Source organism: Thalassophryne amazonica, chromosome 7 (genome assembly GCF_902500255.1).
Source record: "Thalassophryne amazonica chromosome 7, fThaAma1.1, whole genome shotgun sequence".
In the NCBI taxonomy this organism is placed as follows: domain Eukaryota; kingdom Metazoa; phylum Chordata; class Actinopteri; order Batrachoidiformes; family Batrachoididae; genus Thalassophryne; species Thalassophryne amazonica.
Genome location: NC_047109.1, coordinates 89,090,430 through 89,114,325, shown reverse-complemented (window position 1 = coordinate 89,114,325; position 23,896 = coordinate 89,090,430). Strand labels below are relative to the sequence as shown.

The following is a 23,896-nucleotide window of genomic DNA, read 5'->3' as shown; positions in this document are numbered from 1 at the left end:
GGGAGGACGAAAAAAAGGTGAGCTGAAATGGAATGTGCTTTTATTCACGCGTACGCACACTTTGATAAATCGGGACATTTTTGTGCTTACGCAGGTTTCTGGGTTTTAGCATACACCATGTTTTAGTAGGAAAGTCTTTGTACATGAGGCCACAGGTGTATGCAGAGCAGACTGGCTGCATATGCACGTTTCTGGTGGAAGTCACAAATTCTGAGTTACCAGTTTCCACTGAATGCAACATAAACTTTGAAATATGCCCATGTGCACATGCAGCACCTCTCTAAAGAATGCACCCAAAATAAGTACTATACCAACAATCAAAAATCCAAAACAAGTTGAAGAAACTCCTGATGGCCTCTGCACTCTTCCATGTGCCATGTATGCAACTATTTTTACTGCCTCTACCGTTTATTCAAAGCCCACTCCCAGAATTCAATGCTTTTTACAGCATATTGCAGTATTTTATTGGAAACGGCAAGCTCCCCATAAATATTGCCCAGGATGCATTGCTTCCTGCAGCATATTACCGTTTTAATAGAAAACAGTATATTACTGTTAGAATTTGGTTGTTTATTTAAGCAATTTGTTACAGTGTGTACTTGCGTCATCGATGTAACAAAACAGAGTGAGAAATCATTGAAACATATCATTATGACAATAAGGTTTGACTTATAGAGCGTCATTAAATGACTATAAATAATATCCGAGTTTGACAGAGCAATAAACACGTGGCGTGTGACAGTTTGAGTGTTTGTCCTGCAGAGGAACAGTGTGGTCAGTGAGAAATAATCACATTAACTTCCGTGTGCCGCTGCTGCTTCCGTATTAAAGTCGACTTTACTCTGCCTGCTGGATCCAAACACACATCCCACCATGAGAGCCGTTCCGGAGGAGCTGGCCGCGCTCATTTCAGGTAAAACCTCTTTACAGTTACACCTTTACGCGGTTGTCTTGCGCGTTTCTTTCAGAATAGTTTCGGTTAAATCCGGCTTTCAGAGGTCGGTTGGTAAAAAGAGGAAGAGCAGATTCACCGTGACCGAGTCAGATGCGCTCAGACCAGCCGGATCACCCTGTGCGTCATGCGTAAAAGTAATGTGCAATTTGCCGTTAAAGCAGTAAGATGCGGTTTTTAATGAAATACAACTGTCGATTTTTGTGTTTCTGAGAATATTCAGTTAAATGTTGGTAAATAGTCAGGTCATCTCATTTTTTTTAGAGATCAAGCAGACAGCTTGTGATTAAAGGCTTTGACGAACCAGCAGCTTAAACTCGACTATCTTTAAAGACAGTTTTAGCACTGAATTAAGTATAAAATAAGCAACTGTCTGGTTTAATGAAGTGTTTTTAAACAGTTTGAAACATTTTTACATTTACTTAGAGCAGGTTAGAATCGGTTTAAAATATAGTTGTGTTGTGTTTATTAAGAACCGTGGTAGGCATCCGCCACCTTTTCCACTCTGGGTGTATCGGTGGGGTACACCCTGGACAGGTGCACAGGCAGTTGCAACACTTCAAACTGCATTATCATTACTTTAGCACGGATACTTTAACTAAATTAGACTAATTGATTAGTGATCATAACCTGCACACACTCTGCTTACATCTGGTTGGTTCATTCTGGAGTCTGCCAGCTATTGTTTGACTGAACACACCTGATTGACCCAACCTAACCTAATCTAATCTCACGTGAGCTACAAGTCAGACAGATGACCTTCAGGAGCAGGGTTGGTGTAGGGTTGAGAGGCTGCTTAATCCAGCAAAGAAAAAGCACAGTTTAGGGCAGGGGTCACCAACTGTACCTCGCATGTGTATCTGCTGTAACCAGAGGTGGGACGAAGTCACCATCAAGTCACTCTAAAATCATGAATCAGCACATCCCAAGTCAAGTCTCAAGTCGTAATGACCACCAGTTGTTTGCAAGCTGATGTTTGCAGATTGATGACTTGAGAATGACTTGACAGTGACTTAGTCACCTCTGGCTGTAACCACAGCTGATTAGTCAGGTCTGGTGTTACCTTGGTTTTGATTGGCTGAGCACATCTGACTTAGTTAACTGGCAGTGGGTAAAGTGGGAATAGTTGGAAAAAAGCAGGGCGGGGTAGGGTCAGTAACCTCTAGTGAACACAATAAACATCAAAATCTCACCTCTTGTTAGATATTGGCACTCCACATACACCTAAATTTTTTTTCAAAAAGATCTGTGCGTGATCTCTTGAGAAATTTATGAAAACACTGAAAAATACCCTTTCTTGCAATTTCAAGAAAGTCGAGGGAAAAATTCCTTGGTCCACTTCTTGATTGGATCCAGTGGCTTCCTCTTTGGCACATATCCCACTGTTCCACCAAATTCCAAGAAAAAGGGTTCAGTAGTTTTTTGCATAATAGACATTTGTTTTTCTGTTGATTGATTAATGGTTGCAGTCAGAATCGATGAGATGTAACATGTTTACCACCTTCAGAATTTAAAAATCATTATACTGTAAGTCAACCAGTAAGTGACAGCAGATTTGTGCATTTATTTTTAGATCTAGAAGCATTCCTCTGTGATGGATTAAAAGGAGAAAATTTGAGCAAAAAGAATAAAGAAAAGAGGGAGGCCTTCATCAAACGCATCAAGGAGGTCAAGCTGAGGTATGGAAGTCTTCCTGTCACACTGACATTTTAGAAAACCTCATTATTATAAGTCCTGTCAAAATATTAACATAATTTACTGTCTTTCAGTTTCCCTCAGGATTTCAAAGACAAAAGTGAGTGCTGCTCTGTCTCTGTGCTGAGTCAAAGACCTTTACCGCTGCTGCATTAACATGTGCCGTTACTGCATTTGTGCTTCCAGCCGAATGCTCCGACGATGATGACGACGTTGACAGCAACAACGATGGAGGGTCTCTGCACTCGGAGCGCACAGACAAGGATGAAGAGGGTGGTGAAGGTAAGCCACAAACACTGAGCAGACATCCAGGCTGCCAAACTCGCTGCGGATTAAAGTGTTTAACATGGCACACTGGCATGAAAATATACAAATCTTCACGCCTGCTTGTTGCAGAAAGTGACTTTGAGTGACACAATGAGTCAAACATTCCAGCTGTTACTTGGCAACGTACTTTTGGGAAGCAATTTAGGGGCGCGTAGGCCTCCGCCTCTGACAGCAAGAGCTTTCCTTCTTTGAGCCATAACCTACAAACAACTGCTGCAGCTGTAGTTTTAATTCTACGTGCAGTAGCAGCGCAGTGATCTAACCTTTTTAAAACAGAGGATCAGGGATCTCCTTGTGAAATGGCGATTAGTGCTCAGCAGTTTATGGCCTGTAAACAGCTGCCAGCTTTATGGCTGCTCGGTGACACAAAGAAACTTTGACACAACAGCAGAACATTTGCATTGGTGCTTGCTGCAAAAGGAATTTCAGCTCATAAAAGCAGAAAAAAACATTGCTTTTTAGTACGTAAATACTCCCCCCACAACCAACTCCACCATTTGCCTGGAGATCCATGAACTGCACAGAGGCACTTGGAGAATCCTCCACAAATGTTGCACCACGAACAGTTTTGCATGGTTGAAGATGTATTTATTACTGAACATTAAATAATATCATCCCTGGCTGAATGCATGTATCACTGTAGAAGATGGGCACAAAATGTGACCCATGCACTGCATATAATTAATTTTTTATTTTTTAAAAGTCCTATACTCCTGAACCTATATGCCATTTTTGGAAGGGCGCCTCCGGTTTTTGGAAAGAGACCCTAAACTGGTCTCAGCTGCTCAGCAACCTTTCAGATTATTTTATTTTATTCAGTTGAACCCGTTTATGCCTAGATATATAAAGTGGAAAAAGTTGCATTAGTACCTTTTGAGATTTTTTTATTGTGAGTAGAAAGTGACAGTGATATACTTCGGCAACAATTGTTGCCAGTGGGGCAAAATGGGTTTAAGGTTGGGATTAGACGGAGGGCTTGGGTTAGAGGTATATTTTTGGGAGGGGGGAATATAATTACACAAACTAATGGAGGTGATAACGTGACCTCTGCCTCCTCAGTCAGTTGTCAAAAAAAAAACCCAAAACAATAATCCACCTTACTCTAATTTATAATTTTTACACAGTCTTTTTTTGTAAAACTATGTGCAGTGATGATACGGTCTAACTGGACCTGCCATCGTCTGCATAATTCCTGCTCGACCCACACCTGATTAACTCTGTCAGATGTGTAGCTGGCAAACCCTTGGTTTGGTTAATTGGGTGGGGGTCGAGCTTGGAGAAATGGCAAATATGCAGAATTGGTGGTTGGAGAACCCTTAATGAAATGATGCTTGATTGAAACACGCGAGGTTCCAGTAAATGCTCTACTTTTCTTATGGATCAACCCCAGTTTTAACATATGTTTGATGGGTTTCCTACAATTTCCAGGATCACATCAGTCTCCGCCAGTGGCGGCTCAGGACCTGACTTCTGTCTTCATGACCGGATACCTGGAGAAACGCAGAAAGGGTCAGTGTTCCATAGACTGCTTTGGCACTGAGTTTTGGAGGCATTTGGAGTTTGGGGCATTTTGTGTATTCTCAGAGGTGAACAGCAGCCACTAACTGTAAAGATGTCAGTGATGAGTCTTTTGTCTATCTGTCTGTGTGATTTGCTGCTATATAAATTAAATAAATTGAATTGAAGCTTGTCCATCCATCCGTTTTTGCTCATTGGTGTGATATCTCAAGAACCAGTTAACCAATTTCACTAGTATTTATCATAAATATTAGTGTACTTGGGTGATTTACCCAACATCAGTCGATTACAGGGGTGGGGAGGGGGAAGAATATATCATCTCCTGATGACTCTTATTTTTGGCGTTGATTTTTTTTTATCATTCAAGTTTATTTTGTTTAGTGCTTTGTTTCCTCACTGTAAAACTCAATGAGTTAGGTGAACTCAAACCATTTGAGGAAACCGATTGCCTTAAACCATTTGAGTTTGCCAACTTAAATAAATTAGTTTCAAAAATGTAATTGTTAGTTTTAGTGACTTAACAATTTATAGTTAAACTAATGTAAATCTAGTTTATGTTTTTCAATAAAAAAGTGGCAAATTTCTGCCTAAAAAAATTGCATTACATTTTGGATTAGATTTTTTTTTTTTTTTTTTAATGCATTCTTTGGTTTACTTGTTGACTCTGCATTGTGCTGTTATGACTCCGCCCATTTGCTCCCCTTGGGATGCGAACTCATGATCTCCGGCATGGAAGTCAGACTCTCCAACCAGAAGGCTAAAACCCAGGGCTCTGTCCTTGTGTCCAGAGAATTCTTTTGAGCTGTTGGGAGTGAGATTTACTAACTACATCTGCACAGCAACACTTGCTGGCCTCTGTTACATAAACTCAATTAAAATAAGTGAATGGAATGCACTGGAAATACATCACCAACACTTAAGTGCCCCAAAACTTTAAATGCACTTAAAAGAACTGAGTTGTTATGACAACAATTCATTTTTGAGTCAGTTTAATTAATGGAGATGAGTGACTATGACTTTTTTCAAAGTTTGAGTTACATTAACTTAATTATTTTATTAAAATGGAGTGTTCCGTTTAACAGTGCTGAGAAAGTCTGATATGAAGTTTTATTATAAGTTGCAGAACCTCCCAAACAATTCCAAAAGAAGGGGTGGGTGGGGGTGGGGGGGGGGGGATGCAATTTATACTCTGGGAAAGTGTGTGTGTGTGTGTGTGCTCTTGTTCAAAATAAAAAGTGACACTACTGTGAAATTTGAGATGAGTTTTGGAGATGGAGCACTGTAGCTGTCGTTGCCCTCAGTCTGTCTATTTCTTTAACATGAAGTTTTTCCTCAACAGATCACAGCTTTTTTGGGACAGAGTGGCAGAAGCGGTGGTGTGCTTTGAGCCACCACATGTTCTACTATTATGGCAGTGAGAAAGGTATTGTTACTTCTCTCATGCTCTTTTGAAGATGTAGCTGCTGTAAAATGTTACTTGATTCAATAGGATTGAATGTTTTCTGAGAGTTTCTGGATGTGGAGCATGCAGCGGTTCATGGCAGGATCAAAAGGTGGCCAGTGCCACCCAAGGTGCCATGGGCACCTCTTTGAGAAATGTATCAATTACATGTGTTGAGGGCAGCGTAGTTGTCATGTCATTTTGGGCACCTGGGTTGGGAACATACCACTTTGCCTACTTAGAACAAAAAAAGAAGGTCAGATTTTTACCAACTTGACATATCAGCCTTAAACCTGTTACACTGACTGCATTTGACTGACAAACTGTATTGGATGAAAACTCTAACCACAGTTGTCATTAGAATATGCGGTCATGCGTTAACTTTGGCATACATCCACACAGATGCTGAGAATGACAGCCTCAACACTGCATTTAATCTATTATTAGACTCTATTGGCTTTGCTCAAAAAGTAAATGAGTCCACCCACCACTTTAATCATAGCCTGGAAAAAGTCTGTTGCTCTATAAAAAAGCCCTCCGTAAAGCTAGGACATCTTTCTACTCATCACTAATTGAAGAAAATAAGAACAACCCCAGGTTTCTTTTCAGCACTGTAGCCAGGCTGACAAAGAGTCAGAGCTCTATTGAGCTGAGTATTCCTTTAACTTTAACTAGTAATGACTTCATGACTTTCTTTGCTAACAAAATTTTAACTATTAGAGAAAAAATTACTCATAACCATCCCAAAGACGTATCGTTATCTTTGGCTGCTTTCAGTGATGCCGGTATTTGGTTAGACTCTTTCTCTCCGATTGTTCTGTCTGAGTTATTTTCATTAGTTACTTCATCCAAACCATCAACATGTTTATTAGACCCCATTCCTACCAGGCTGCTCAAGGAAGCCCTACCATTATTTAATGCTTCGATCTTAAATATGATCAATCTGTCTTTGTTAGTTGGCTATGTACCACAGGCTTTTAAGGTGGCAGTAATTAAACCATTACTTAAAAAGCCATCACTTGACCCAGCTATCTTAGCTAATTATAGGCCAATCTCCAACCTTCCTTTTCTCTCAAAAATTCTTGAAAGGGTAGTTGTAAAACAGCTAACTGATCATCTGCAGAGGAATGGTCTATTTGAAGAGTTTCAGTCAGGTTTTAGAATTCATCATAGTACAGAAACAGCATTAGTGAAGGTTACAAATGATCTTCTTATGGCCTCGGACAGTGGACTCATCTCTGTGCTTGTTCTGTTAGACCTCAGTGCTGCCTTTGATACTGTTGACCATAACATTTTATTACAGAGATTAGAGCATGCCATAGGTATTAAAGGCACTGCGCTGCGGTGGTTTGAATCATATTTGTCTAATAGATTACAATTTGTTCATGTAAATGGGGAATCTTCTTCACAGACTAAAGTTAATTATGGAGTTCCACAAGGTTCTGTGCTAGGACCAATTTTATTCACTTTATACATGCTTCCCTTAGGCAGTATTATTAGACGGTATTGCTTAAATTTTCATTGTTACGCAGATGATACCCAGCTTTATCTATCCATGAAGCCAGAGAACACACACCAATTAGCTAAACTGCAGGATTGTCTTACAGACATAAAGACATGGATGACCTCTAATTTCCTGCTTTTAAACTCAGATAAAACTGAAGTTATTGTACTTGGCCCCACAAATCTTAGAAACATGGTGTCTAACCAGATCCTTACTCTGGATGGCATTACCCTGACCTCTAGTAATACCGTGAGAAATCTTGGAGTCATTTTTGATCAGGATATGTCATTCAAAGCGCATATTAAACAAATATGTAGGACTGCTTTTTTGCATTTACGCAATATCTCTAAAATCAGAAAGGTCTTGTCTCAGAGTGATGCTGAAAAACTAATTCATGCATTTATTTCCTCTAGGCTGGACTATTGTAATTCATTATTATCAGGTTGTCCTAAAAGTTCCCTAAAAAGCCTTCAGTTAATTCAAAATGCTGCAGCTAGAGTACTGACGGGGACTAGAAGGAGAGAGCATATCTCACCCATATTGGCCTCTCTTCATTGGCTTCCTGTTAATTCTAGAATAGAATTTAAAATTCTTCTTCTTACTTATAAGGTTTTGAATAATCAGGTCCCATCTTATCTTAGGGACCTCGTAGTACCATATCACCCCAATAGAGCGCTTCGCTCTCAGACTGCAGGCTTACTTGTAGTTCCTAGGGTTTGTAAGAGTAGAATGGGAGGCAGAGCCTTCAGCTTTCAGGCTCCTCTCCTGTGGAACCAGCTCCCAATTCAGATCAGGGAGACAGACACCCTCTCTACTTTTAAGATTAGGCTTAAAACTTTCCTTTTTGCTAAAGCTTATAGTTAGGGCTGGATCAGGTGTCCCTAAACCATCCCTTAGTTATGCTGCTATAGACGTAGACTGCTGGGGGGTTCCCATGATGCACTGTTTCTTTCTCTTTTTGCTCTGTATGCACCACTCTGCATTTAATCATTAGTGATCGATCTCTGCTCCCCTCCACAGCATGTCTTTTTCCTGGTTCTCTCCCTCAGCCCCAACCAGTCCCAGCAGAAGACTGCCCCTCCCTGAGCCTGGTTCTGCTGGAGGTTTCTTCCTGTTAAAAGGGAGTTTTTCCTTCCCACTGTAGCCAAGTGCTTGCTCACAGGGGGTCGTTTTGACCGTTGGGGTTTTACATAATTATTGTATGGCCTTGCCTTACAATATAAAGCGCCTTGGGGCAACTGTTTGTTGTGATTTGGCGCTATATAAAAAAATTGATTGATTGATTAGCCGCAGTTCGCCTGATCACATTCAGTATGGTAACTTCTGGGTGAGTGCAGATGCTAACACTGTGTGTGTGTGTGGTTAGTGTTTCCTGAAAGTAACACACAGTGTCAATGCAAAAGTGTTTGGTGTAAGTAGCAGAAAGTTGCACAGTAAGTACTGGAAAGCTTTCATCACCAGATATCCAAATGTGTGACGTTTGGATTCTGCTTCAATTTTCCATTCTACGCTTATTCCTGAACAAGTATAAATTACTAAAGAGTTTTTTCCCTGTAAACAGATAAGCAGCAAAAAGGTGATTTTAGTATTGATGGATACACTGTGAAAATGAATCCCAGCTTACGGAAAGACTCAAAGAAAGACTGCTGCTTTGAAATTTCAGCTCCAGACAAGAGAATCTATCAGGTACTTTCATCTCCTGGTGACAGTTTGTGTTTTATTTTTTTATGAGAGTGTCATTGCTGTAGCAAATTTGCTGCATAAGTTAAAAAAAAGAAAAGTAATGTGGCCTTTGCGATGTCTTGCATTCTAACACTTGGCTACCTCATGTGTTTGCATGCACATCATTAAAACAACAATGTGTAGGATATAGCGTCATCTAATGGTGAAGTTGTGGATTGCAATATGCTGGTCGTGATTTTGCTGCCTTGGTAACAGGGATTCATGTTCTAGTCCATGGGCCAAGCAGGTTTTTGGTACCACTTAAGATGCTGAAACGACACTTTAGAATCCAACCTCAGTGTATCATGGCCTACACAAAAATGTATGATGACCATCCCAGGGTGGTAGCTGTAACCAGCTAGGGGTCAATGAAGAATTACACACGCACTCATCTTCAACCGCTTAGTCCAATGAAGGGTCACGGGGGGGTGGATGGTATCCCACCGCTGAAGAATTACATAGAGGTCAAAATGTAAAAAATGCTTCAATCATGTTAAAAACTATACCACATTATTTATCTGATCATAATGATTCCAAAAGGTATTTTGTAATTTTTTATCCCATAACTGAATGTTATGGGATAAAAACAACACAAATGGTGACAAAGGTCAGTTTCAGTTTGTGCAGGGGTCAAAAGTTAAAGAATCAGAAAAGTTTTATTGCCATATGAGTGAACAAGTTCACAACATTAGGAAATTGCTGCGGTACTTGGTGCTAACATAAAAAATAGAGCAGTAAAACCAGTAATATATAATAAAACTTTACACTATAACAATGTTACAAAATGTACAGAATGTATGAGCTAAGATAAATAAATGGTGGTGATAGCAACAATGTAGAGTTCTAAAGGTTCTTGTTGAGGAGGCTAACAGCAGAGGGGAGAAAACTGTTCTTATGGCAGGAGGTTCTGGTCCAAAGGGACCATAGCCTCCTCCCTGAGGGGAGGAGGTCAAAAAGGCTATATCCTTGGTGAGAAGGATCGGCTCTGATCCGACCTGAATGCCCCAGTGTCCTGGAGGTGTACAGGTCCTGAAGAAATGGAAGGTTGCAGCCAATCACTTTCTCGGCAGAGCGTCCGATGCGCTGTAGTCTCTGTATGTCCCTGGTGGTGGCTCCAGCGTACCATATGGTGATGGAGGTGGTGAGGATGGACTCGATGGCAGTGTAAAACTGCACCATGATCCTTGCTGGCAGGTTGAATTTCTTCAACTGCTCCAGGAAGTACATCCTCTGCTGGGCCTTCTTGACAACAGAAGTAATGGTGGACTCCCACCTGAGGTCCTGGGTTAGAGTGAGTTCCTCCAACTTAGTAAAAAATGATGCAAATTATTGTTTGAGTTAATAGGGTTTAAAAAAAATAGTTTGCACCATGTGTCATGCTTAGTTATCATGTTACAGGGTAACATATGTCACAAGTCATTGAATCCAGTGGCCGTTGACCTTTACTTTGGAGACCAAGCATTCAGCACAGTCAAAACTATTTAATTTCCTTTTATTTCAAACAATAATTTGCATAATTTTTTCTGAAAATGGAGAAACTTTAACTTTTGACCCCTGTACAAACTGAAATGGACCTTTGTCACCATTTTTGCTGTTTTTAGCCCATAACCCCAGAACATTCTGTCACAGATAGTCCAAACTATATCTTTTTGGAATCATTATGATCAGACAAATGTGGTGTAGTTTTCAACATGATTGAAGCATTTTTACATTTTGACCTCTGTATAATTCTTCATTGACCCCTAGCTGGTTACAGCTATCACCCTGGGATGGCTATCATACATTTTTGTGTAGGCCATGGTACACTGAGGCTGGATTCCAATTGTCCTTTTGTCACCTTATGTAGTACCGACTAGGTCAAAATTGATGACTGGCTCCTTTGCTTTCTCTTGTGATGAGCAATATTGCAAGTATGAACCTCAATTTCACCAAAATTAGGGTTTTAAACTTGTTAGCCTGTACTAGCAACCAGCAGACAGTATGTATCAGCCCAACCAGTGATTCTTCTTCCCTTTTTTATTTTGTTTTCTTCAGTCTTCCAGCTGCATTGCAAAAAACAACAAAAAAACCCCAAAACAAAACAAAAAACAACGGTGAAACGGTCTACTTTTAAAGTTACTGTTTCAACATGGCATTGAAACATGATGGTCTCCATGAGGAGGCCATTCCTATGTTGCTATGAACGACTCATTATAAGCCTATGAAAACATATCAGTTTGTTGTTAAATACGTACATCCGACACACTGTAGCTTTAAATCTTAATTAAAAAAAGATTAGACTTTGCTGTATTTGCGCCACCTGACATCCATATTTAAAAGTCTGAATGACCGTGTCTGCTATTCAAAGGCTGCGTGTGGAATATTTTGCTCTGCATAGATTATTTGTTTATGTAAATTAATTTAGATGTGCACAGTACTGTTTTCATTTCTGTCCTGTTTCCTCACAGTTTTGTGCCTCCTCCGTCAAAGAGGCAGAGAAATGGGTGAAACAGATTGACTTTGTTTTGAAAGGTTTGCATGATTTTAAATGACATGATTCTGTTATTTCCTTATTTAAAAATGAATACATAGAAGTCTGCTACCGTCTGAATCATCTGCATGTGCATCCACAGATTGCGTGCAGAAAGCACAATGTTATTTTTGTCCTTTGCAGACATGACTGGCATCATCCCAGAAGAGGATGAAGAAGAGCAGGCGATGTACGATGATATTGGCAATATGGACGACATCTATGAAGAGCTGCCAGGTCTGCAGCTGTCTTTCTGTTTGTTTGTTTTTTCACCCCATCTGCAAGCTTTTTATCTCAGTAACTGCCCATCTTCATATCAGTGATCATTAAGTGGACAAAGAAACACATATGCCAAAGCTCAGTCGTGCATCACATGTTGTTTCTGCAGACGAAGAGGTGCCTGCTCCATCGAAGCCTCTTCCAAAGGTGGAGCCACCAGGCAAACCCGCGCCTGCACCTGCTGCAGGTAGCTTTTACATTGTACATGAAGAACAGCTGTAAGTAGTGGAAATAAACAGGCTGTAATAATCCAGTAAGAAGAGCTGTTTCTGTTGCAGTTAGTTGTGAAGTTATAAGGAACATTAGAAGACGTGATGTTTACAGAGGAAGTTCATTTTTAGATGTGCAACTGAAACTTAATGCAATGGTGGACATAACTTTCAACAAGGTTTGGCAACTTCCTTTTTTTTTTTTTTTTTTTTTTTTTTTTTTACAGAGAATGAGATGTGTTCATGTTAATATGGCATGAAAATGTGATTATCATTATTTTAATTTTTTTTTTAAACATTTCACACAGTGGTAGTTGGGTCATCGTGGGTAGAATTAAGCCAAAACTAAAAGGCCACAGAAAAAGTCTGGCTAATCTTGAAGGGAGAACACTAGATTTTTGGGTGGAGCCACAAAAAGATCCTTTGTGTTCTCCCTTTTTATGTGTGTGTGTGTGGTGGGGGGGAACTAACACTCTGGATGGTGAAACCTTTCCAGGTTTTAGCAACCATGCATACTATGATTCATACCTAACTGAAAGTTACCAAAACACTGCAAATTTACAATTTGGTCTTTTTTGGGGGGGGGGCATTACAATTACACATTTTGTATTTATTTTTATTATTTGATTTATTTGACAAAAACGTGAAAACCCCCGCTTTCCCTCACTGTACGTATTCTGTTTTGTCAAACAATATGTGTGCCAAGTCAACTATATGGTTGACTTTATTACATCCGCAAAGGATGTAATAAAATCATCAGCATTTATTTATGTATTTGTCTCTCTGTTAGCAGGATTACGTCAAAACTACTGCAGGGATTTTGGCTAAATTTTCACCACAGATAGATATTAAGCCATGAAAGACTCCATTAAATTTTGGAGGTGATCCGGACAGGGGCACTGCCAGAAATTTTGGGCCCCATGAAAATAAATCTTACTAGCCCCCCCCCCCCCCTCCCCCCCATAGTATTATAATTGTATTAAGGGCCTCTCTGGGCTCCTGTCAATCATAGGCTCCTAGAATCCTCCTTCTTATTCCCCCCTTTTCGGAACCCCTGGAGCCGGATTCTAGATCAAGCTTTCACTTTATATAGGCTTTTAAGGTTTACGTCAAAAGTACCTAACGGGTTCTCACCAAATTTGCACCACAGATAGATATTAGGCCATGGGAGACTCCTTTAAATTTTGGAGGTGATCCAGACTTGGATCAGGATTTCACAGATTTTTAAGATTACGTCAAAACTACTTAATGGATTTTCACCACATGTTGGTGTTAGGCCTGGGAATTAAATTTTGGAGGTGATCCGTATTCTGGATCAGGATTTCACTTTGTAGACATTTAAGGATTACGTCAAAACTTCTCACAGGTACGACATCATGACGTAAAACCAAGATGAGGAAGACACTATTTTGTTTCAGCTTGTAAATTAAAGATCAGATTACAACATCTTGATCAGTCAAACCATTCTGGATCAGAATGCAGTTATTGCATTGTGTTGTGGAATCCAGATCCAGGTAAAGTCCGGGTCACAATGTGAATTACATATGTTATTTTGAGTCTTCGTCAACCCTTGGTGGATGTCAGAAATCTCGGTTTGCTCTTATTTTCATATGCAGCTGTTTAGACATAAGATAGATTTATTCACTGTCAGATTTTCAGTGGGTCAACAGTTTTCATACCCAGAGATGAATACTTCTTTAAGCAGCATGTAAGAGTCTAGAAATGGATGGCAATACTTGTAAAAGCTTCTGAACAGCCTTCAAGAAGAATGGGTGCTTTCATGTAAATGAGGAGGAATCAAAATCATGGCAAGACAGGATTAGAATTTTTGGATCTTAACAAGTCTGGTTCCTCCTTAGGATCCATCTCAAAAAAGATTCAAGGTACCAAGCAACTGTGCACTCATACAAAACTATAAGAAGCTTTGGACTTGGCATAAATGAGGAAGGAGGTCCAAATTAACACCCAGGAACGAATGAACTGTTCTTAATGTTAAACATGCAGGTCCTTGGAATAAATAGTAAATGCGCTGCATTTATGGACCCGTCTATGCAGACGCTCAAAGTGCTTCACAATGACGCCTCACATTCGCACACTGATGTCAGGGTGTTGCCATTCAAGGCACTGAACTGCACACCGGGACCAGTTTGTTTTTGCAAAGTTGTGATCACACCTTAATAATTTTCCTGTTTGTTTGAACAATTGAACTTATGACCTTCTGGCCATAACTGACCAATTTCCTACAACTAAGGAACTGACCTGTCGACCGTTGTCCTGGTGAACAACGGTAAACGTATTTCCAGTATTTTTAAATGTAGATTTTTAAGAGTAAATATGTCTATCAACAGCCTTTCCAACAATTTCTGGAATCTCGTGCTGTATAAACAGACATTCAACTCTGTGTAAACAGCTGACCCATTACCTAACATTAGTTAAAGCAAACACTAGCTTTAGTTCGCTCACATTGGTTAAACTGTAACTTAAGGCAATAGGTAGTGTTAGAATTCATCCGTAGACGGTTGACACAATGTAATCCAGAATATCTAAAGGTAATAATGTGTATGAAACAATCTAGGTAGTGACTTAAACGTGCTATCCTCTGGCTTATTCCATGCAATGTTGGGAGTGAGGCAAGTAGGCCAGATGTTCAACTAATGTTAAGAAATGGGACAGTCCACTTTAGAGGTGCCTGAAATAATTTTACAATTTTTCCAGACATGATTGTGGGAAATATTGCAATTTTTATTTACAATTCCAGGTGAGAAGGGTATATAAATGTTTTGAAACTCTTTTGGTTTTACCTCTCAAAGTGTTAACTCTAATGGTTAAACCCCCTTGGTACCACTGTAATTTGAACCATGCCTATAGCTGGCCATATTTCCTGAGATGTTGCACCAAAAACATTCCAAGAATTACAAAGTAAGTTGTTAACGTCATATTCTCGTTATTTTGGCGCATATGGTGGCCTTAAAAAAAACAAACAAAAAACGCATGGCTGCCTTTTCATTATGTAACACAAGTCCCATGTAGCTATAGTTATCTAAAGTGTGTAGTGCAATGGGACTGAGCCTCATTTCATTTTGTACATTTTTATTTATAACATTTTGAGTATTGTTTATGTATATATATTTTTTTACTTTACCAAAACAGAGGTACCAAATTTTATTTTTTCAATTTTCTGTTAAAGGGTTATTGCATTTAAAGTAGAGTTGTGTGGTGTCCTTATTAATTTTATTGGGGAAACTCAGAAATCAAACACAAAGAGGTAAATTAAAGGGTAATAAAACATAAACCACTCAGGCCCGCCCCCATTGTACTACACACTTTAGATAACTAAAGCTACATGGGACTTGGGTTGCAACTGTAATTGTTTTTAAAAAGGATTTCTCACAAATGAAGCAATTGCCATAGGTGTCTGGAATACTTCGTTGATGAATAGGTTTGTTTTAAAGAAAAAAAAACAATACAGGTAAATGTATTGCTGACTATCAGTTTATTCCACTGAGTGAGCAACAAACAGCAAACTAGTTGTTAAAAGAAGGTGTTATGCCTCATCATGGTGCCTCATTTTCTACTAGATCTTCGCTGCCTCCTGTTGGTTGTACTGCATATTTACAGTCTTGCTGTCCCAGATCTGTATATTTTGTAAGCTATTATTATTTTTAAAGTACCTAACCTGTTTTATCATCTTGCATCTTTCCACTCAGTTGATAAGAGCACAGACTACCAGAACTACTACCAGGGCTTATGGGACTGTGTAGGAGACCACCCAGATGAGCTGTCCTTCAAACGTGGAGAGGCCATCTACATCCTGAGTAGGGTACGATTATCAGAACTCTCACTGTCAGAGGTAAACGCTACCTTCTCCCAAGATTAGAGGCTGAGGCCTGAACTGGCACAAACTACTTTGTGAGATTTCTGAGATGCACTTTAGAGGTTTGCTTAGGCCCAAACTACTAAAGTGCATTATTTCTAGGCCCACGGAGAAACGGACTGTTCTTAACCCTTATTATCAGCCCTGGACCCAAAGCCTGGAGGTGGATGGTTGATGGTAAGAGGCAGTCAGGGTTAGATTCTTTCCCTGGGAGTGTTATGGGGATTAGTTTTGTCACGGTGGAAACTGTTTTTAGTGCTGTTGGCAGAGGCTGGGCTTAGCTGGCATGCTGCACCATTCCATTGCTTCCAACTGGAGTATTTCAGCACGCTGCCACTGTGTCCCTGCCAGCAAGTGACCCTCAGCCCACACACCTCTCAGACGTCTCTCTCACCTCGCCAAATAGCAATTTGTGTTCTCAGGAAAGCCAGGCTCAGCCCGCCGCTCTCTTCAGAGCAGGTGAGGACGTGTCGTGGACGCACAATTTCCGAGGGCTGTCGGTTAGGTGTGGGGGGCCAGGTCTATAGAACTGAGGGGCTTTTCTTTACCTTCATTATGGAACTCAACAGCAGCCTCTTTGTCAGCAAGGTGACTTATAGGGATGCAGAATTAGGTTTTTGCTGGGATAGCACTTGATGCAAATTCTATGCTTTTAGAGATGCATGTCTGCTGTGTTTGTATGAAATAAATGTGTGCTTATATATCCTGTCAGATTTGGTTTCTATACATCTGAAGCCTGAAGGCTTTTCATGTTCAAGTCTGCCATCTAGTGGTTGCACTCAGCAGAAATCTAATAACATTTTGTGTGTGAATAGCTCAACGTATTCATCTTTGGACGATAAATTCTTCAAACTCATCCTAATATCATAATTTTATTTCCGTTTATTGTTTTGATAAAGCTGAATTCCACCGGATCTTGACCATTGTGTTGCATTCCGGGACAGATGCACAAAGCCGACAGACCTGTGAATGCTCACTGCCCGAACGCCTTTTTATTGCTCCTTTTCAAGTGAGGGGAAAAGGCCCAAGAATCAAGTTGCCCTTTCACTTAGACTAGGAGTGCCATTAGCTGAAACCTTGGTGTTGGGGGTTGTGGCCTGCAGGGAGGGCAATGACCATAAAACCTGTCTGGACCGTAGCAGCCAGCTGCAGCTAAAAGGACAGCCGACTCCTTCCTCCCCCCTTAGTCTCCTTTCTCCCTCTTACCCAGGTCCCTCCCCCATTCCACAGCCCAGAAATAGCTATAGTGTTACAGCTGCAAGACCCCCCAGTCAGGCTCGGGTGTTGATTATGGGTGTGGGGTTGCCCAGATGTGCAGCACCAACTTCCCCCTTGCATGGTGCTGCACATAAAACTGAGGGCTATAACAAAAAGACTAGAGTGTAAATAAAATGTGAAGACTGTTGGGTTTGGGGGTGTCTGCTGATTAGTCCTGCACAGCTCTGCATACGTGTCCCACTCTCACTCATGCATGACTTATTTGTCAGCCGGAGCAGATCTTTAGGATGAGGTGTTGCTTTTTTCAAAGGCCGGTTGCAGGAAGTCATAATGTGCACGCATGCGCTCTCTTGCTCGCCCGGTTTTAACTTCAACAGTTAATGAGCAATACATGTTAAATACTTGGTACTTATACCATACATACTCCTTAAGATGTAAATGAGGATTATTCAAATTTAGAATCATTTGATCCATATGTTTGAATGTTAATGAGTTAATTTTTTGCAGTATTTGTCTTTGATTCCTTCCTTATGTGTTTGTTCCCCCCCCCCAGTGTTTTTCAAATTCTTCTGGTGTACCCCTGGAAATGAATGAGCCAATTAAATTTTAAAGTCATTTGATGCATATTAATGCGAATATGGATTTTTATTTTTTTAATGGCTCATACACAAGAATGCTTTATAACAGAGGCTTTATATTTAGAATATGTGTACAGTATATTGTGGATGACATATATAATAAGATGCAAAAATATTCTAAACAGACACAAGTCAAGAATGCTAGACAAAATACTCACCGGTGCACAGAGATCATTTTGATTTATATTGCAGACTGTTTGTTTTTCTTTCTTACGTTTGCGTTTGATACTCTGTGTGCTTCTTACCCTGTGTGCTGCTGTACAATGCTGCTGGAACCCGATCAGTAAAGTTCTATTCTAATCAGCTAGTGGGAAAATTACATAAGGTAACGTTTTCATTACTGTTTCGTCTAACTTTGGAAACAAATAGGGGCCTAATTAGCTTCCACTAAACTTAGCTTCCACTTATTTTAATTCCACTAACTTTAAATCAACTAACATTTTTTTAAAAAGAGAAAAAATTAAGTTTAAGAGTCAAAAACATTTGTAAACCTAAAAATCATACAATTACATATAGTAGCATTAAAATTATTTTCCATGTTTATTTTAATTTAATATTTCTTCTTCTTTTAATACTGTTTTTGTACAGTGAATAAATTACATTTATTCCTTTTTAACATAGAGATTATCATTAGATCTTAGCATGTTAAACCTTTTCAGGATCCTCCCATGTTTTTTGATTTATTAAAATTTCAGCTCTTTGGGTCTGCTTTTCAGGATTTTAGAGCAAAAAAAAAAGCAAAATATAACAAAAGTTAGTGGTAGCTTCAGCTAAATGTTTTAGTGGTTTTGTGGGATTTCAACTGGGAAACCTCAGTGCAGAAGGTTCCTGGTTCAAATCCCACCCCTGCCACATTTCTCCATGTCATGTGGAGTTGCGTCAGGAAGGGCATCTTGTGTAAAACCTCTGCCAAATCAACATGCAGCTCTACCTTGGACCTGCTGTGGCGACCCCAAGTGCAAACAAGGGAACAGCCAAAGGAACTTAATATGTTATCATATTTAACGTTTCAGTGTTTGATGCCGACTTATAAATACTTCAGCGACAGAGAGAGAGACACAATATGGTGTTTATTAGGCTTCTGCTTAAATCCTGGCAGTAATCATTAGAGTGTCTCCTGTGGTGATGGATGGACGATCGACGGTCACTGTGGTCCTACACTGTTGCTGTTCTTGCAGTGTCTACATGACGGCTTGCGTATATGTAAATAATTGGACACAGATGCATTCTGTTTCGTCTTTCTGACTTTTGTGATGGGGTTTGAGACATTGTGCAGGTTCTTCTTCTTCCATCAGCCTGCTCAGACAGTGTGATTCATGTCCAGGGAAGACTTTGATGTGAGGTCAGACTCTTGGCCCGAGAGAGAGAGCTGTGTTCTCTTTGTGTCTCAGATCCGTCCTCGCTGTGTCCTCCTCACATCTCTGCATGCTGACATCCATTTGGAGCCATTACTTGTTGTGCTGTGATAGATTTATGTGTGATGTGCTCTGCGCACATTGACGTGTGGGATGGAAGCATGTGCAGTGTCAAAACTGACAGTTGGGAGACAGAAAGTGAATGTGAAGGTGGTGATGGGATGTAGGTTATGGTTTGGAAAATGGGTAAGAAGACGTTATGATAGAGATGATGAAGAGAAGGAGACGAGCCCTGAATATGATTTTAGTCTGCTGGTTATTATTTGAGCAGCCTGTAAATGACATAATGTTGGTATTTATGACTTTTGCGCTTTAACTGCCAGATGTACAAATATTCAATTTAATCAGCTTATAAAGCGCCAAATCACAACAAAAGCCATCTCAAGGCGCCTCACACAGAACAGTTCAACATAAAAAATTTAAATATTTAAATAAAATAAAAAAATTCAAATACATAATTAAAAACAGAAGTAAAAGAATAAAACAGATAAAAAAAAAAAACTGTTCACAAGAAAGAATAAAAATAGGTTTTAAGTCTTGACTTAAAAATGTCCACGGACTCTGACTGCCTCACGTCGCAGGAAGACCGTTCCACAGAGCGGGTGCACGATAAGAAAAGGCTTTTTGACCCGCTGATTTCTACTTCCCCCTAGGAACACAGAAATCCCGCATCCTGTGACCATCCCCCAAAGGCCCGGGCCGGCACGTAGGGTTCCATCAGATCAGCCAGATAAGACGGCGCCAGTCCATGAACAACTTTATAAGTCAATAATAAAACCTTAAAATCTGCTCTCACAGAGATGGGGAGCCAGTGTAAAGATGCCAAAATGGGTGTGACATGTTCAAACCTTCTGCTTCGTGTCAAAAGTCTGGCAGCAGCGTGAAATGTAACCTTGCCCATTTGTCAACACAGACGAGGCGGTGATGAAAGTGATTGGTTGAGGGGATAAGTATCACCTAGTTGTTCCACAAGAATGGCAGACTTGGAGATTATTTTTTATTCTCAAGGATGGTTATCCAGACATTTGGGTTTTATCGGTGAACACATTGCCGAACTCCATACAAATACATGTAATTTGGTCACTTTTCAAAGAGGTCAGACTCATCAATAAAGTCAATTTAATGTACAATTGTTCATTTCAGGTCAGCTTGGTGTCTAAATCTCAATGTTCCAGGCAGTGATAGATGTCAGCTGGCTGTTAGAGACAAAATCAAACCAGCTGATTTCAATAGAACAGCATACAGACCGAGCGTGTTTTCACTGAGTGGCCAGTCGCGGAAGTACGAATTCTCGCCTTTCCTTTGGCCACTTTGCCAAAGTGATGTAGCGCCGACCTTGAGAATAGACAAAAGCAAAGATTCATCATCAAATACCATATAATTTAAAATAAAAACAGATTGAATGCTTGCAGTTTGTCTTGAAAGAGACGTGCCCGTTGTGCAGTTTTTCACGGTTTCCTTCAGACCACAGCGCCTTCTGGAGGACACAATTGAAAGGCGTCTGTGTTGCCACTCTAATTTGAGAATTTTGTCCTTCTCAAGTGGCTGCTACGTACTTCCAAAAGTGCACTGCACGGTTGTGGAAGTTCTAACATGATGCCAGCTGGTTATTGACCTTGCAAATCTACAATGCAATGCTAACATGAGCAGATTAGCATCTAGTTATTGCTATGCTAACCAAAGTAAGTCCCTTCGGCTGCTCCCTTTTTTGCACTCGGGGTCGCCACAGCAAATCCAAGGTGGATCTGCATGTTGAATTGGCACAGGTTTTACGCCGGATGCCCTTCCTGACGCAACTCCACATTACATGGAGAAATGTGGCAGGGGTGGGATTGCTATGCTAACCAGACGTTAGTAATTAGTATGCTAATGACTTAGCCATGGTAGCCTTTCCTTTTAATGGACATGTCTAACAGGCCAAAATGTGGATTCTACAAACATTTTAATTGGTTAAAGATGATTTAAATGTACTGTACTATAGTGTTACTGAACTGTACCTGTAAAGTCTCATTGGTGATTATGCACAGAATTTGTAGCATGTAGAAGATGAGAATCTACGACTGGATCCCTGGATGAGACGCCCAGTCCAACACAGGCCGGTAGCCATTTCCAGCTGGGTGGACTGAGATAATGCAGATTAAGTGTCTTGTTCAAGGACACTGACGGGTATCATGAATCAAACCCAGGTCTACATATCGATAGTTATCTGATCTGTACTGTGCCATCGGAGTGTAATAACTGTATCTGAGATTCATAAATGAGTCTTCTGCATCTTTTAAATGTGACTTCTCGTATTTTTCTTCTTTATACTTTTTGTTTTCTTCTTCCTCAGGAGTACCAAAGCTTTGGCTGGTGGGTTGGGGAAAAGAATGGTGCCATAGGGATCGTTCCCAAAGACTACCTGATGGAGCTGTATGCTCTATAAAGGCGAGCTGTAAGTTACTCAAATCTCAGTGCGATGACAAACAAGCTGGTATATAAATTTGTTGATGCGTTTGGTGACAAAGTAAACAAATAAATTCAGTATATTTTAATTTGGAATGTTTTTTAGGAGCATTTCCTCCCACATGTAAGAGACCGATGGCTGGATGAAGACATTTTTGTGATTAAGACTTGTTTTGCTCATGGAATTAGCACTGCAGCTATTTATTTACACAACACGATATATATATATATATATATATATATATATAATAAAATCTCTCAGAAGAACATATCATTCTAAGCTTTCAAGTTGCAAACTGAATAAAAATGTGTACATTTCTCTATTGATTGTATTGGAATTTATTTTTATTTTCACACCAGCTACTGATACCACAAGGTGGCAATAGAGTCTATGCAAAGGTCAGATATGGCCTTTTTGGGGAAAAAAAAATCTCAAGGTGGAAATACCACAGACCTTTTCTTTGTTTTTGACCTACTTTGGAGCATAAATCACAAAAAAGCGTTGACTGTAATTAGACAAAGACGGGAGGAATAAAGGTCCATTACGGAGTTCAGTCCAACCCTGGAGTGTAATAAATGATTTAAAATGATTTAAATCAGTCTTAAATGTTTTAAATTACCCTGCCTTTTGCAGTGCAGCCAGAATACTGGGGGGGTTGAGCTAAATCAGTTGTCGCTCCACAAGACACAGTCTGGTGCAGATCTGGGCAAACGGCGGCCCGGGGGCCACATACAGCCCTTTTGTATGTCTCTGTCCGGCCCTCATGAGGTCTGTGATTATTATTACATATATTAAAAATGTCAAGCTTGTGTGTTGCAAATAATTAGAGAGGTATATTTACATATTATTACAATAATAAAAATTACCTATAAAAGCTATTAAATAGGTCATTTTTTGTAAAATTTGTAATGGGAGACGGCCGAGTTATCGATGGTGTGGCCCTCGGACATAATTCAGGTTCCCTATGTGGCCCCTTGTAAATAATTAATTGCCCACCCCTGTAGTGGTAAGTAGCACAGACTGACAAGTTTGACAACCCTCAATTTTGTGAACGGAAGTATCATATTTATCACACAAGAAGGCAAAGCAGCATGAATCCCCATCAGTAAAAAAAAAAAAAAAAAAATCTGCATTAGCATAATGCAGTCTGCAACCTCACCACTAGATGGCCCTAAATCCTGCACACTGTGGCTTTAAGTGAGGGGAAAATAAACATTTAAAAGCCAGATGTAAGGCAAAAATGCAATTTTATTATCCCCCCCCCAATGGTGACTCTTTCTATGTAGTCAGCGCTTTGTTTCAAGTTTCAAAGGGACTTGCCTTTATTTATTTATTTGTTTGTTTTATATTTTTATGGCACATGTGAGACCTTTCTGGCCTGCAGAACACAGCGTGGCAGATGGCTGCATGTGCTGTGTATCTGAGTGAAACAGTGAGGATCACTAATAAGACAGCGACCCACACGGATACCGGAGACGCTTATCGCCCTCCGAGGGGCCGTTTGACAGCCGGCGATGTGGAGTTGGTTCCGCACATCCTGCAGAGGTTACATACATACTGTACATAACAATTTTACGGTGTCCTCAATGAAATTCTGGTGTTGCGCTACAATTTATTTAATTTGTACCTTTTCATTTGGTTGCAGACAAACAGCCAATGTCAAGGTTGTGAGAAAATGGGAAGGAAATTTTTTTTCATTAACCAATAATTCATTGCATCTTTCTCTGCCTCATCTATTTTTTTTTTTTTCCTTCCTCCTGTCTCCCTGTTTTGTTCCTGTTGAGTGATGAGCTGGTCCTCTGGGTGACATTCAAAGCCATCATAAATCTTGCACTTTATGGTATAGTGCAGCGATAAAGCCTTTCTGCTAATTAGAGATGTAATGAATTACCATAATTAGTTATTGAATATACTGTATTGGATATGAAAGAAGGGGATGCCCTGAAACTGTGATGTTCAGTCAGGGGAGGCAGTGAAGTGAGTTTTTAGCTGTTCTTCGGCAGTTTTTAATAATAAATTTAGGTAAATCATTGAAACAAATTAAAGTTGGCTTGTTGTTGATGGAATCGTGGCTGTAATGCAGAAAAAAAAAAATTCTCTATTGCTCACAAAACTCTATTTCCTCTAAAAATCCTCCTTCAACATTAAG

General features: G+C 40.0%; 1 protein-coding gene across 2 annotated transcripts; it reads left to right on the top strand.

Moving 5' to 3' along the window:
* Positions 1–758: 758 nt before the first annotated feature.
* skap2 (src kinase associated phosphoprotein 2) lies at positions 759–22,026 on the top strand. 2 transcript variants are annotated; one of them, XM_034174998.1, is made up of 14 exons: positions 759–913; positions 2,526–2,631; positions 2,722–2,747; positions 2,834–2,929; positions 4,403–4,483; positions 5,832–5,915; positions 8,999–9,123; positions 11,607–11,670; positions 11,813–11,905; positions 12,057–12,134; positions 15,864–15,971; positions 21,634–21,735; positions 21,853–21,967; positions 22,009–22,026. In XM_034174998.1, coding segments are annotated over exons 1-13 (1,005 nt in total). In that variant the 5' UTR covers positions 759–873; the 3' UTR covers positions 21,855–21,967; positions 22,009–22,026. The 2 variants fall into 2 exon arrangements, with proteins under 2 accessions (XP_034030889.1, XP_034030890.1); XM_034174999.1 differs by having other exon boundaries at positions 15,864–15,976.
* The last annotated feature ends 1,870 nt before the right edge of the window (positions 22,027–23,896 follow it).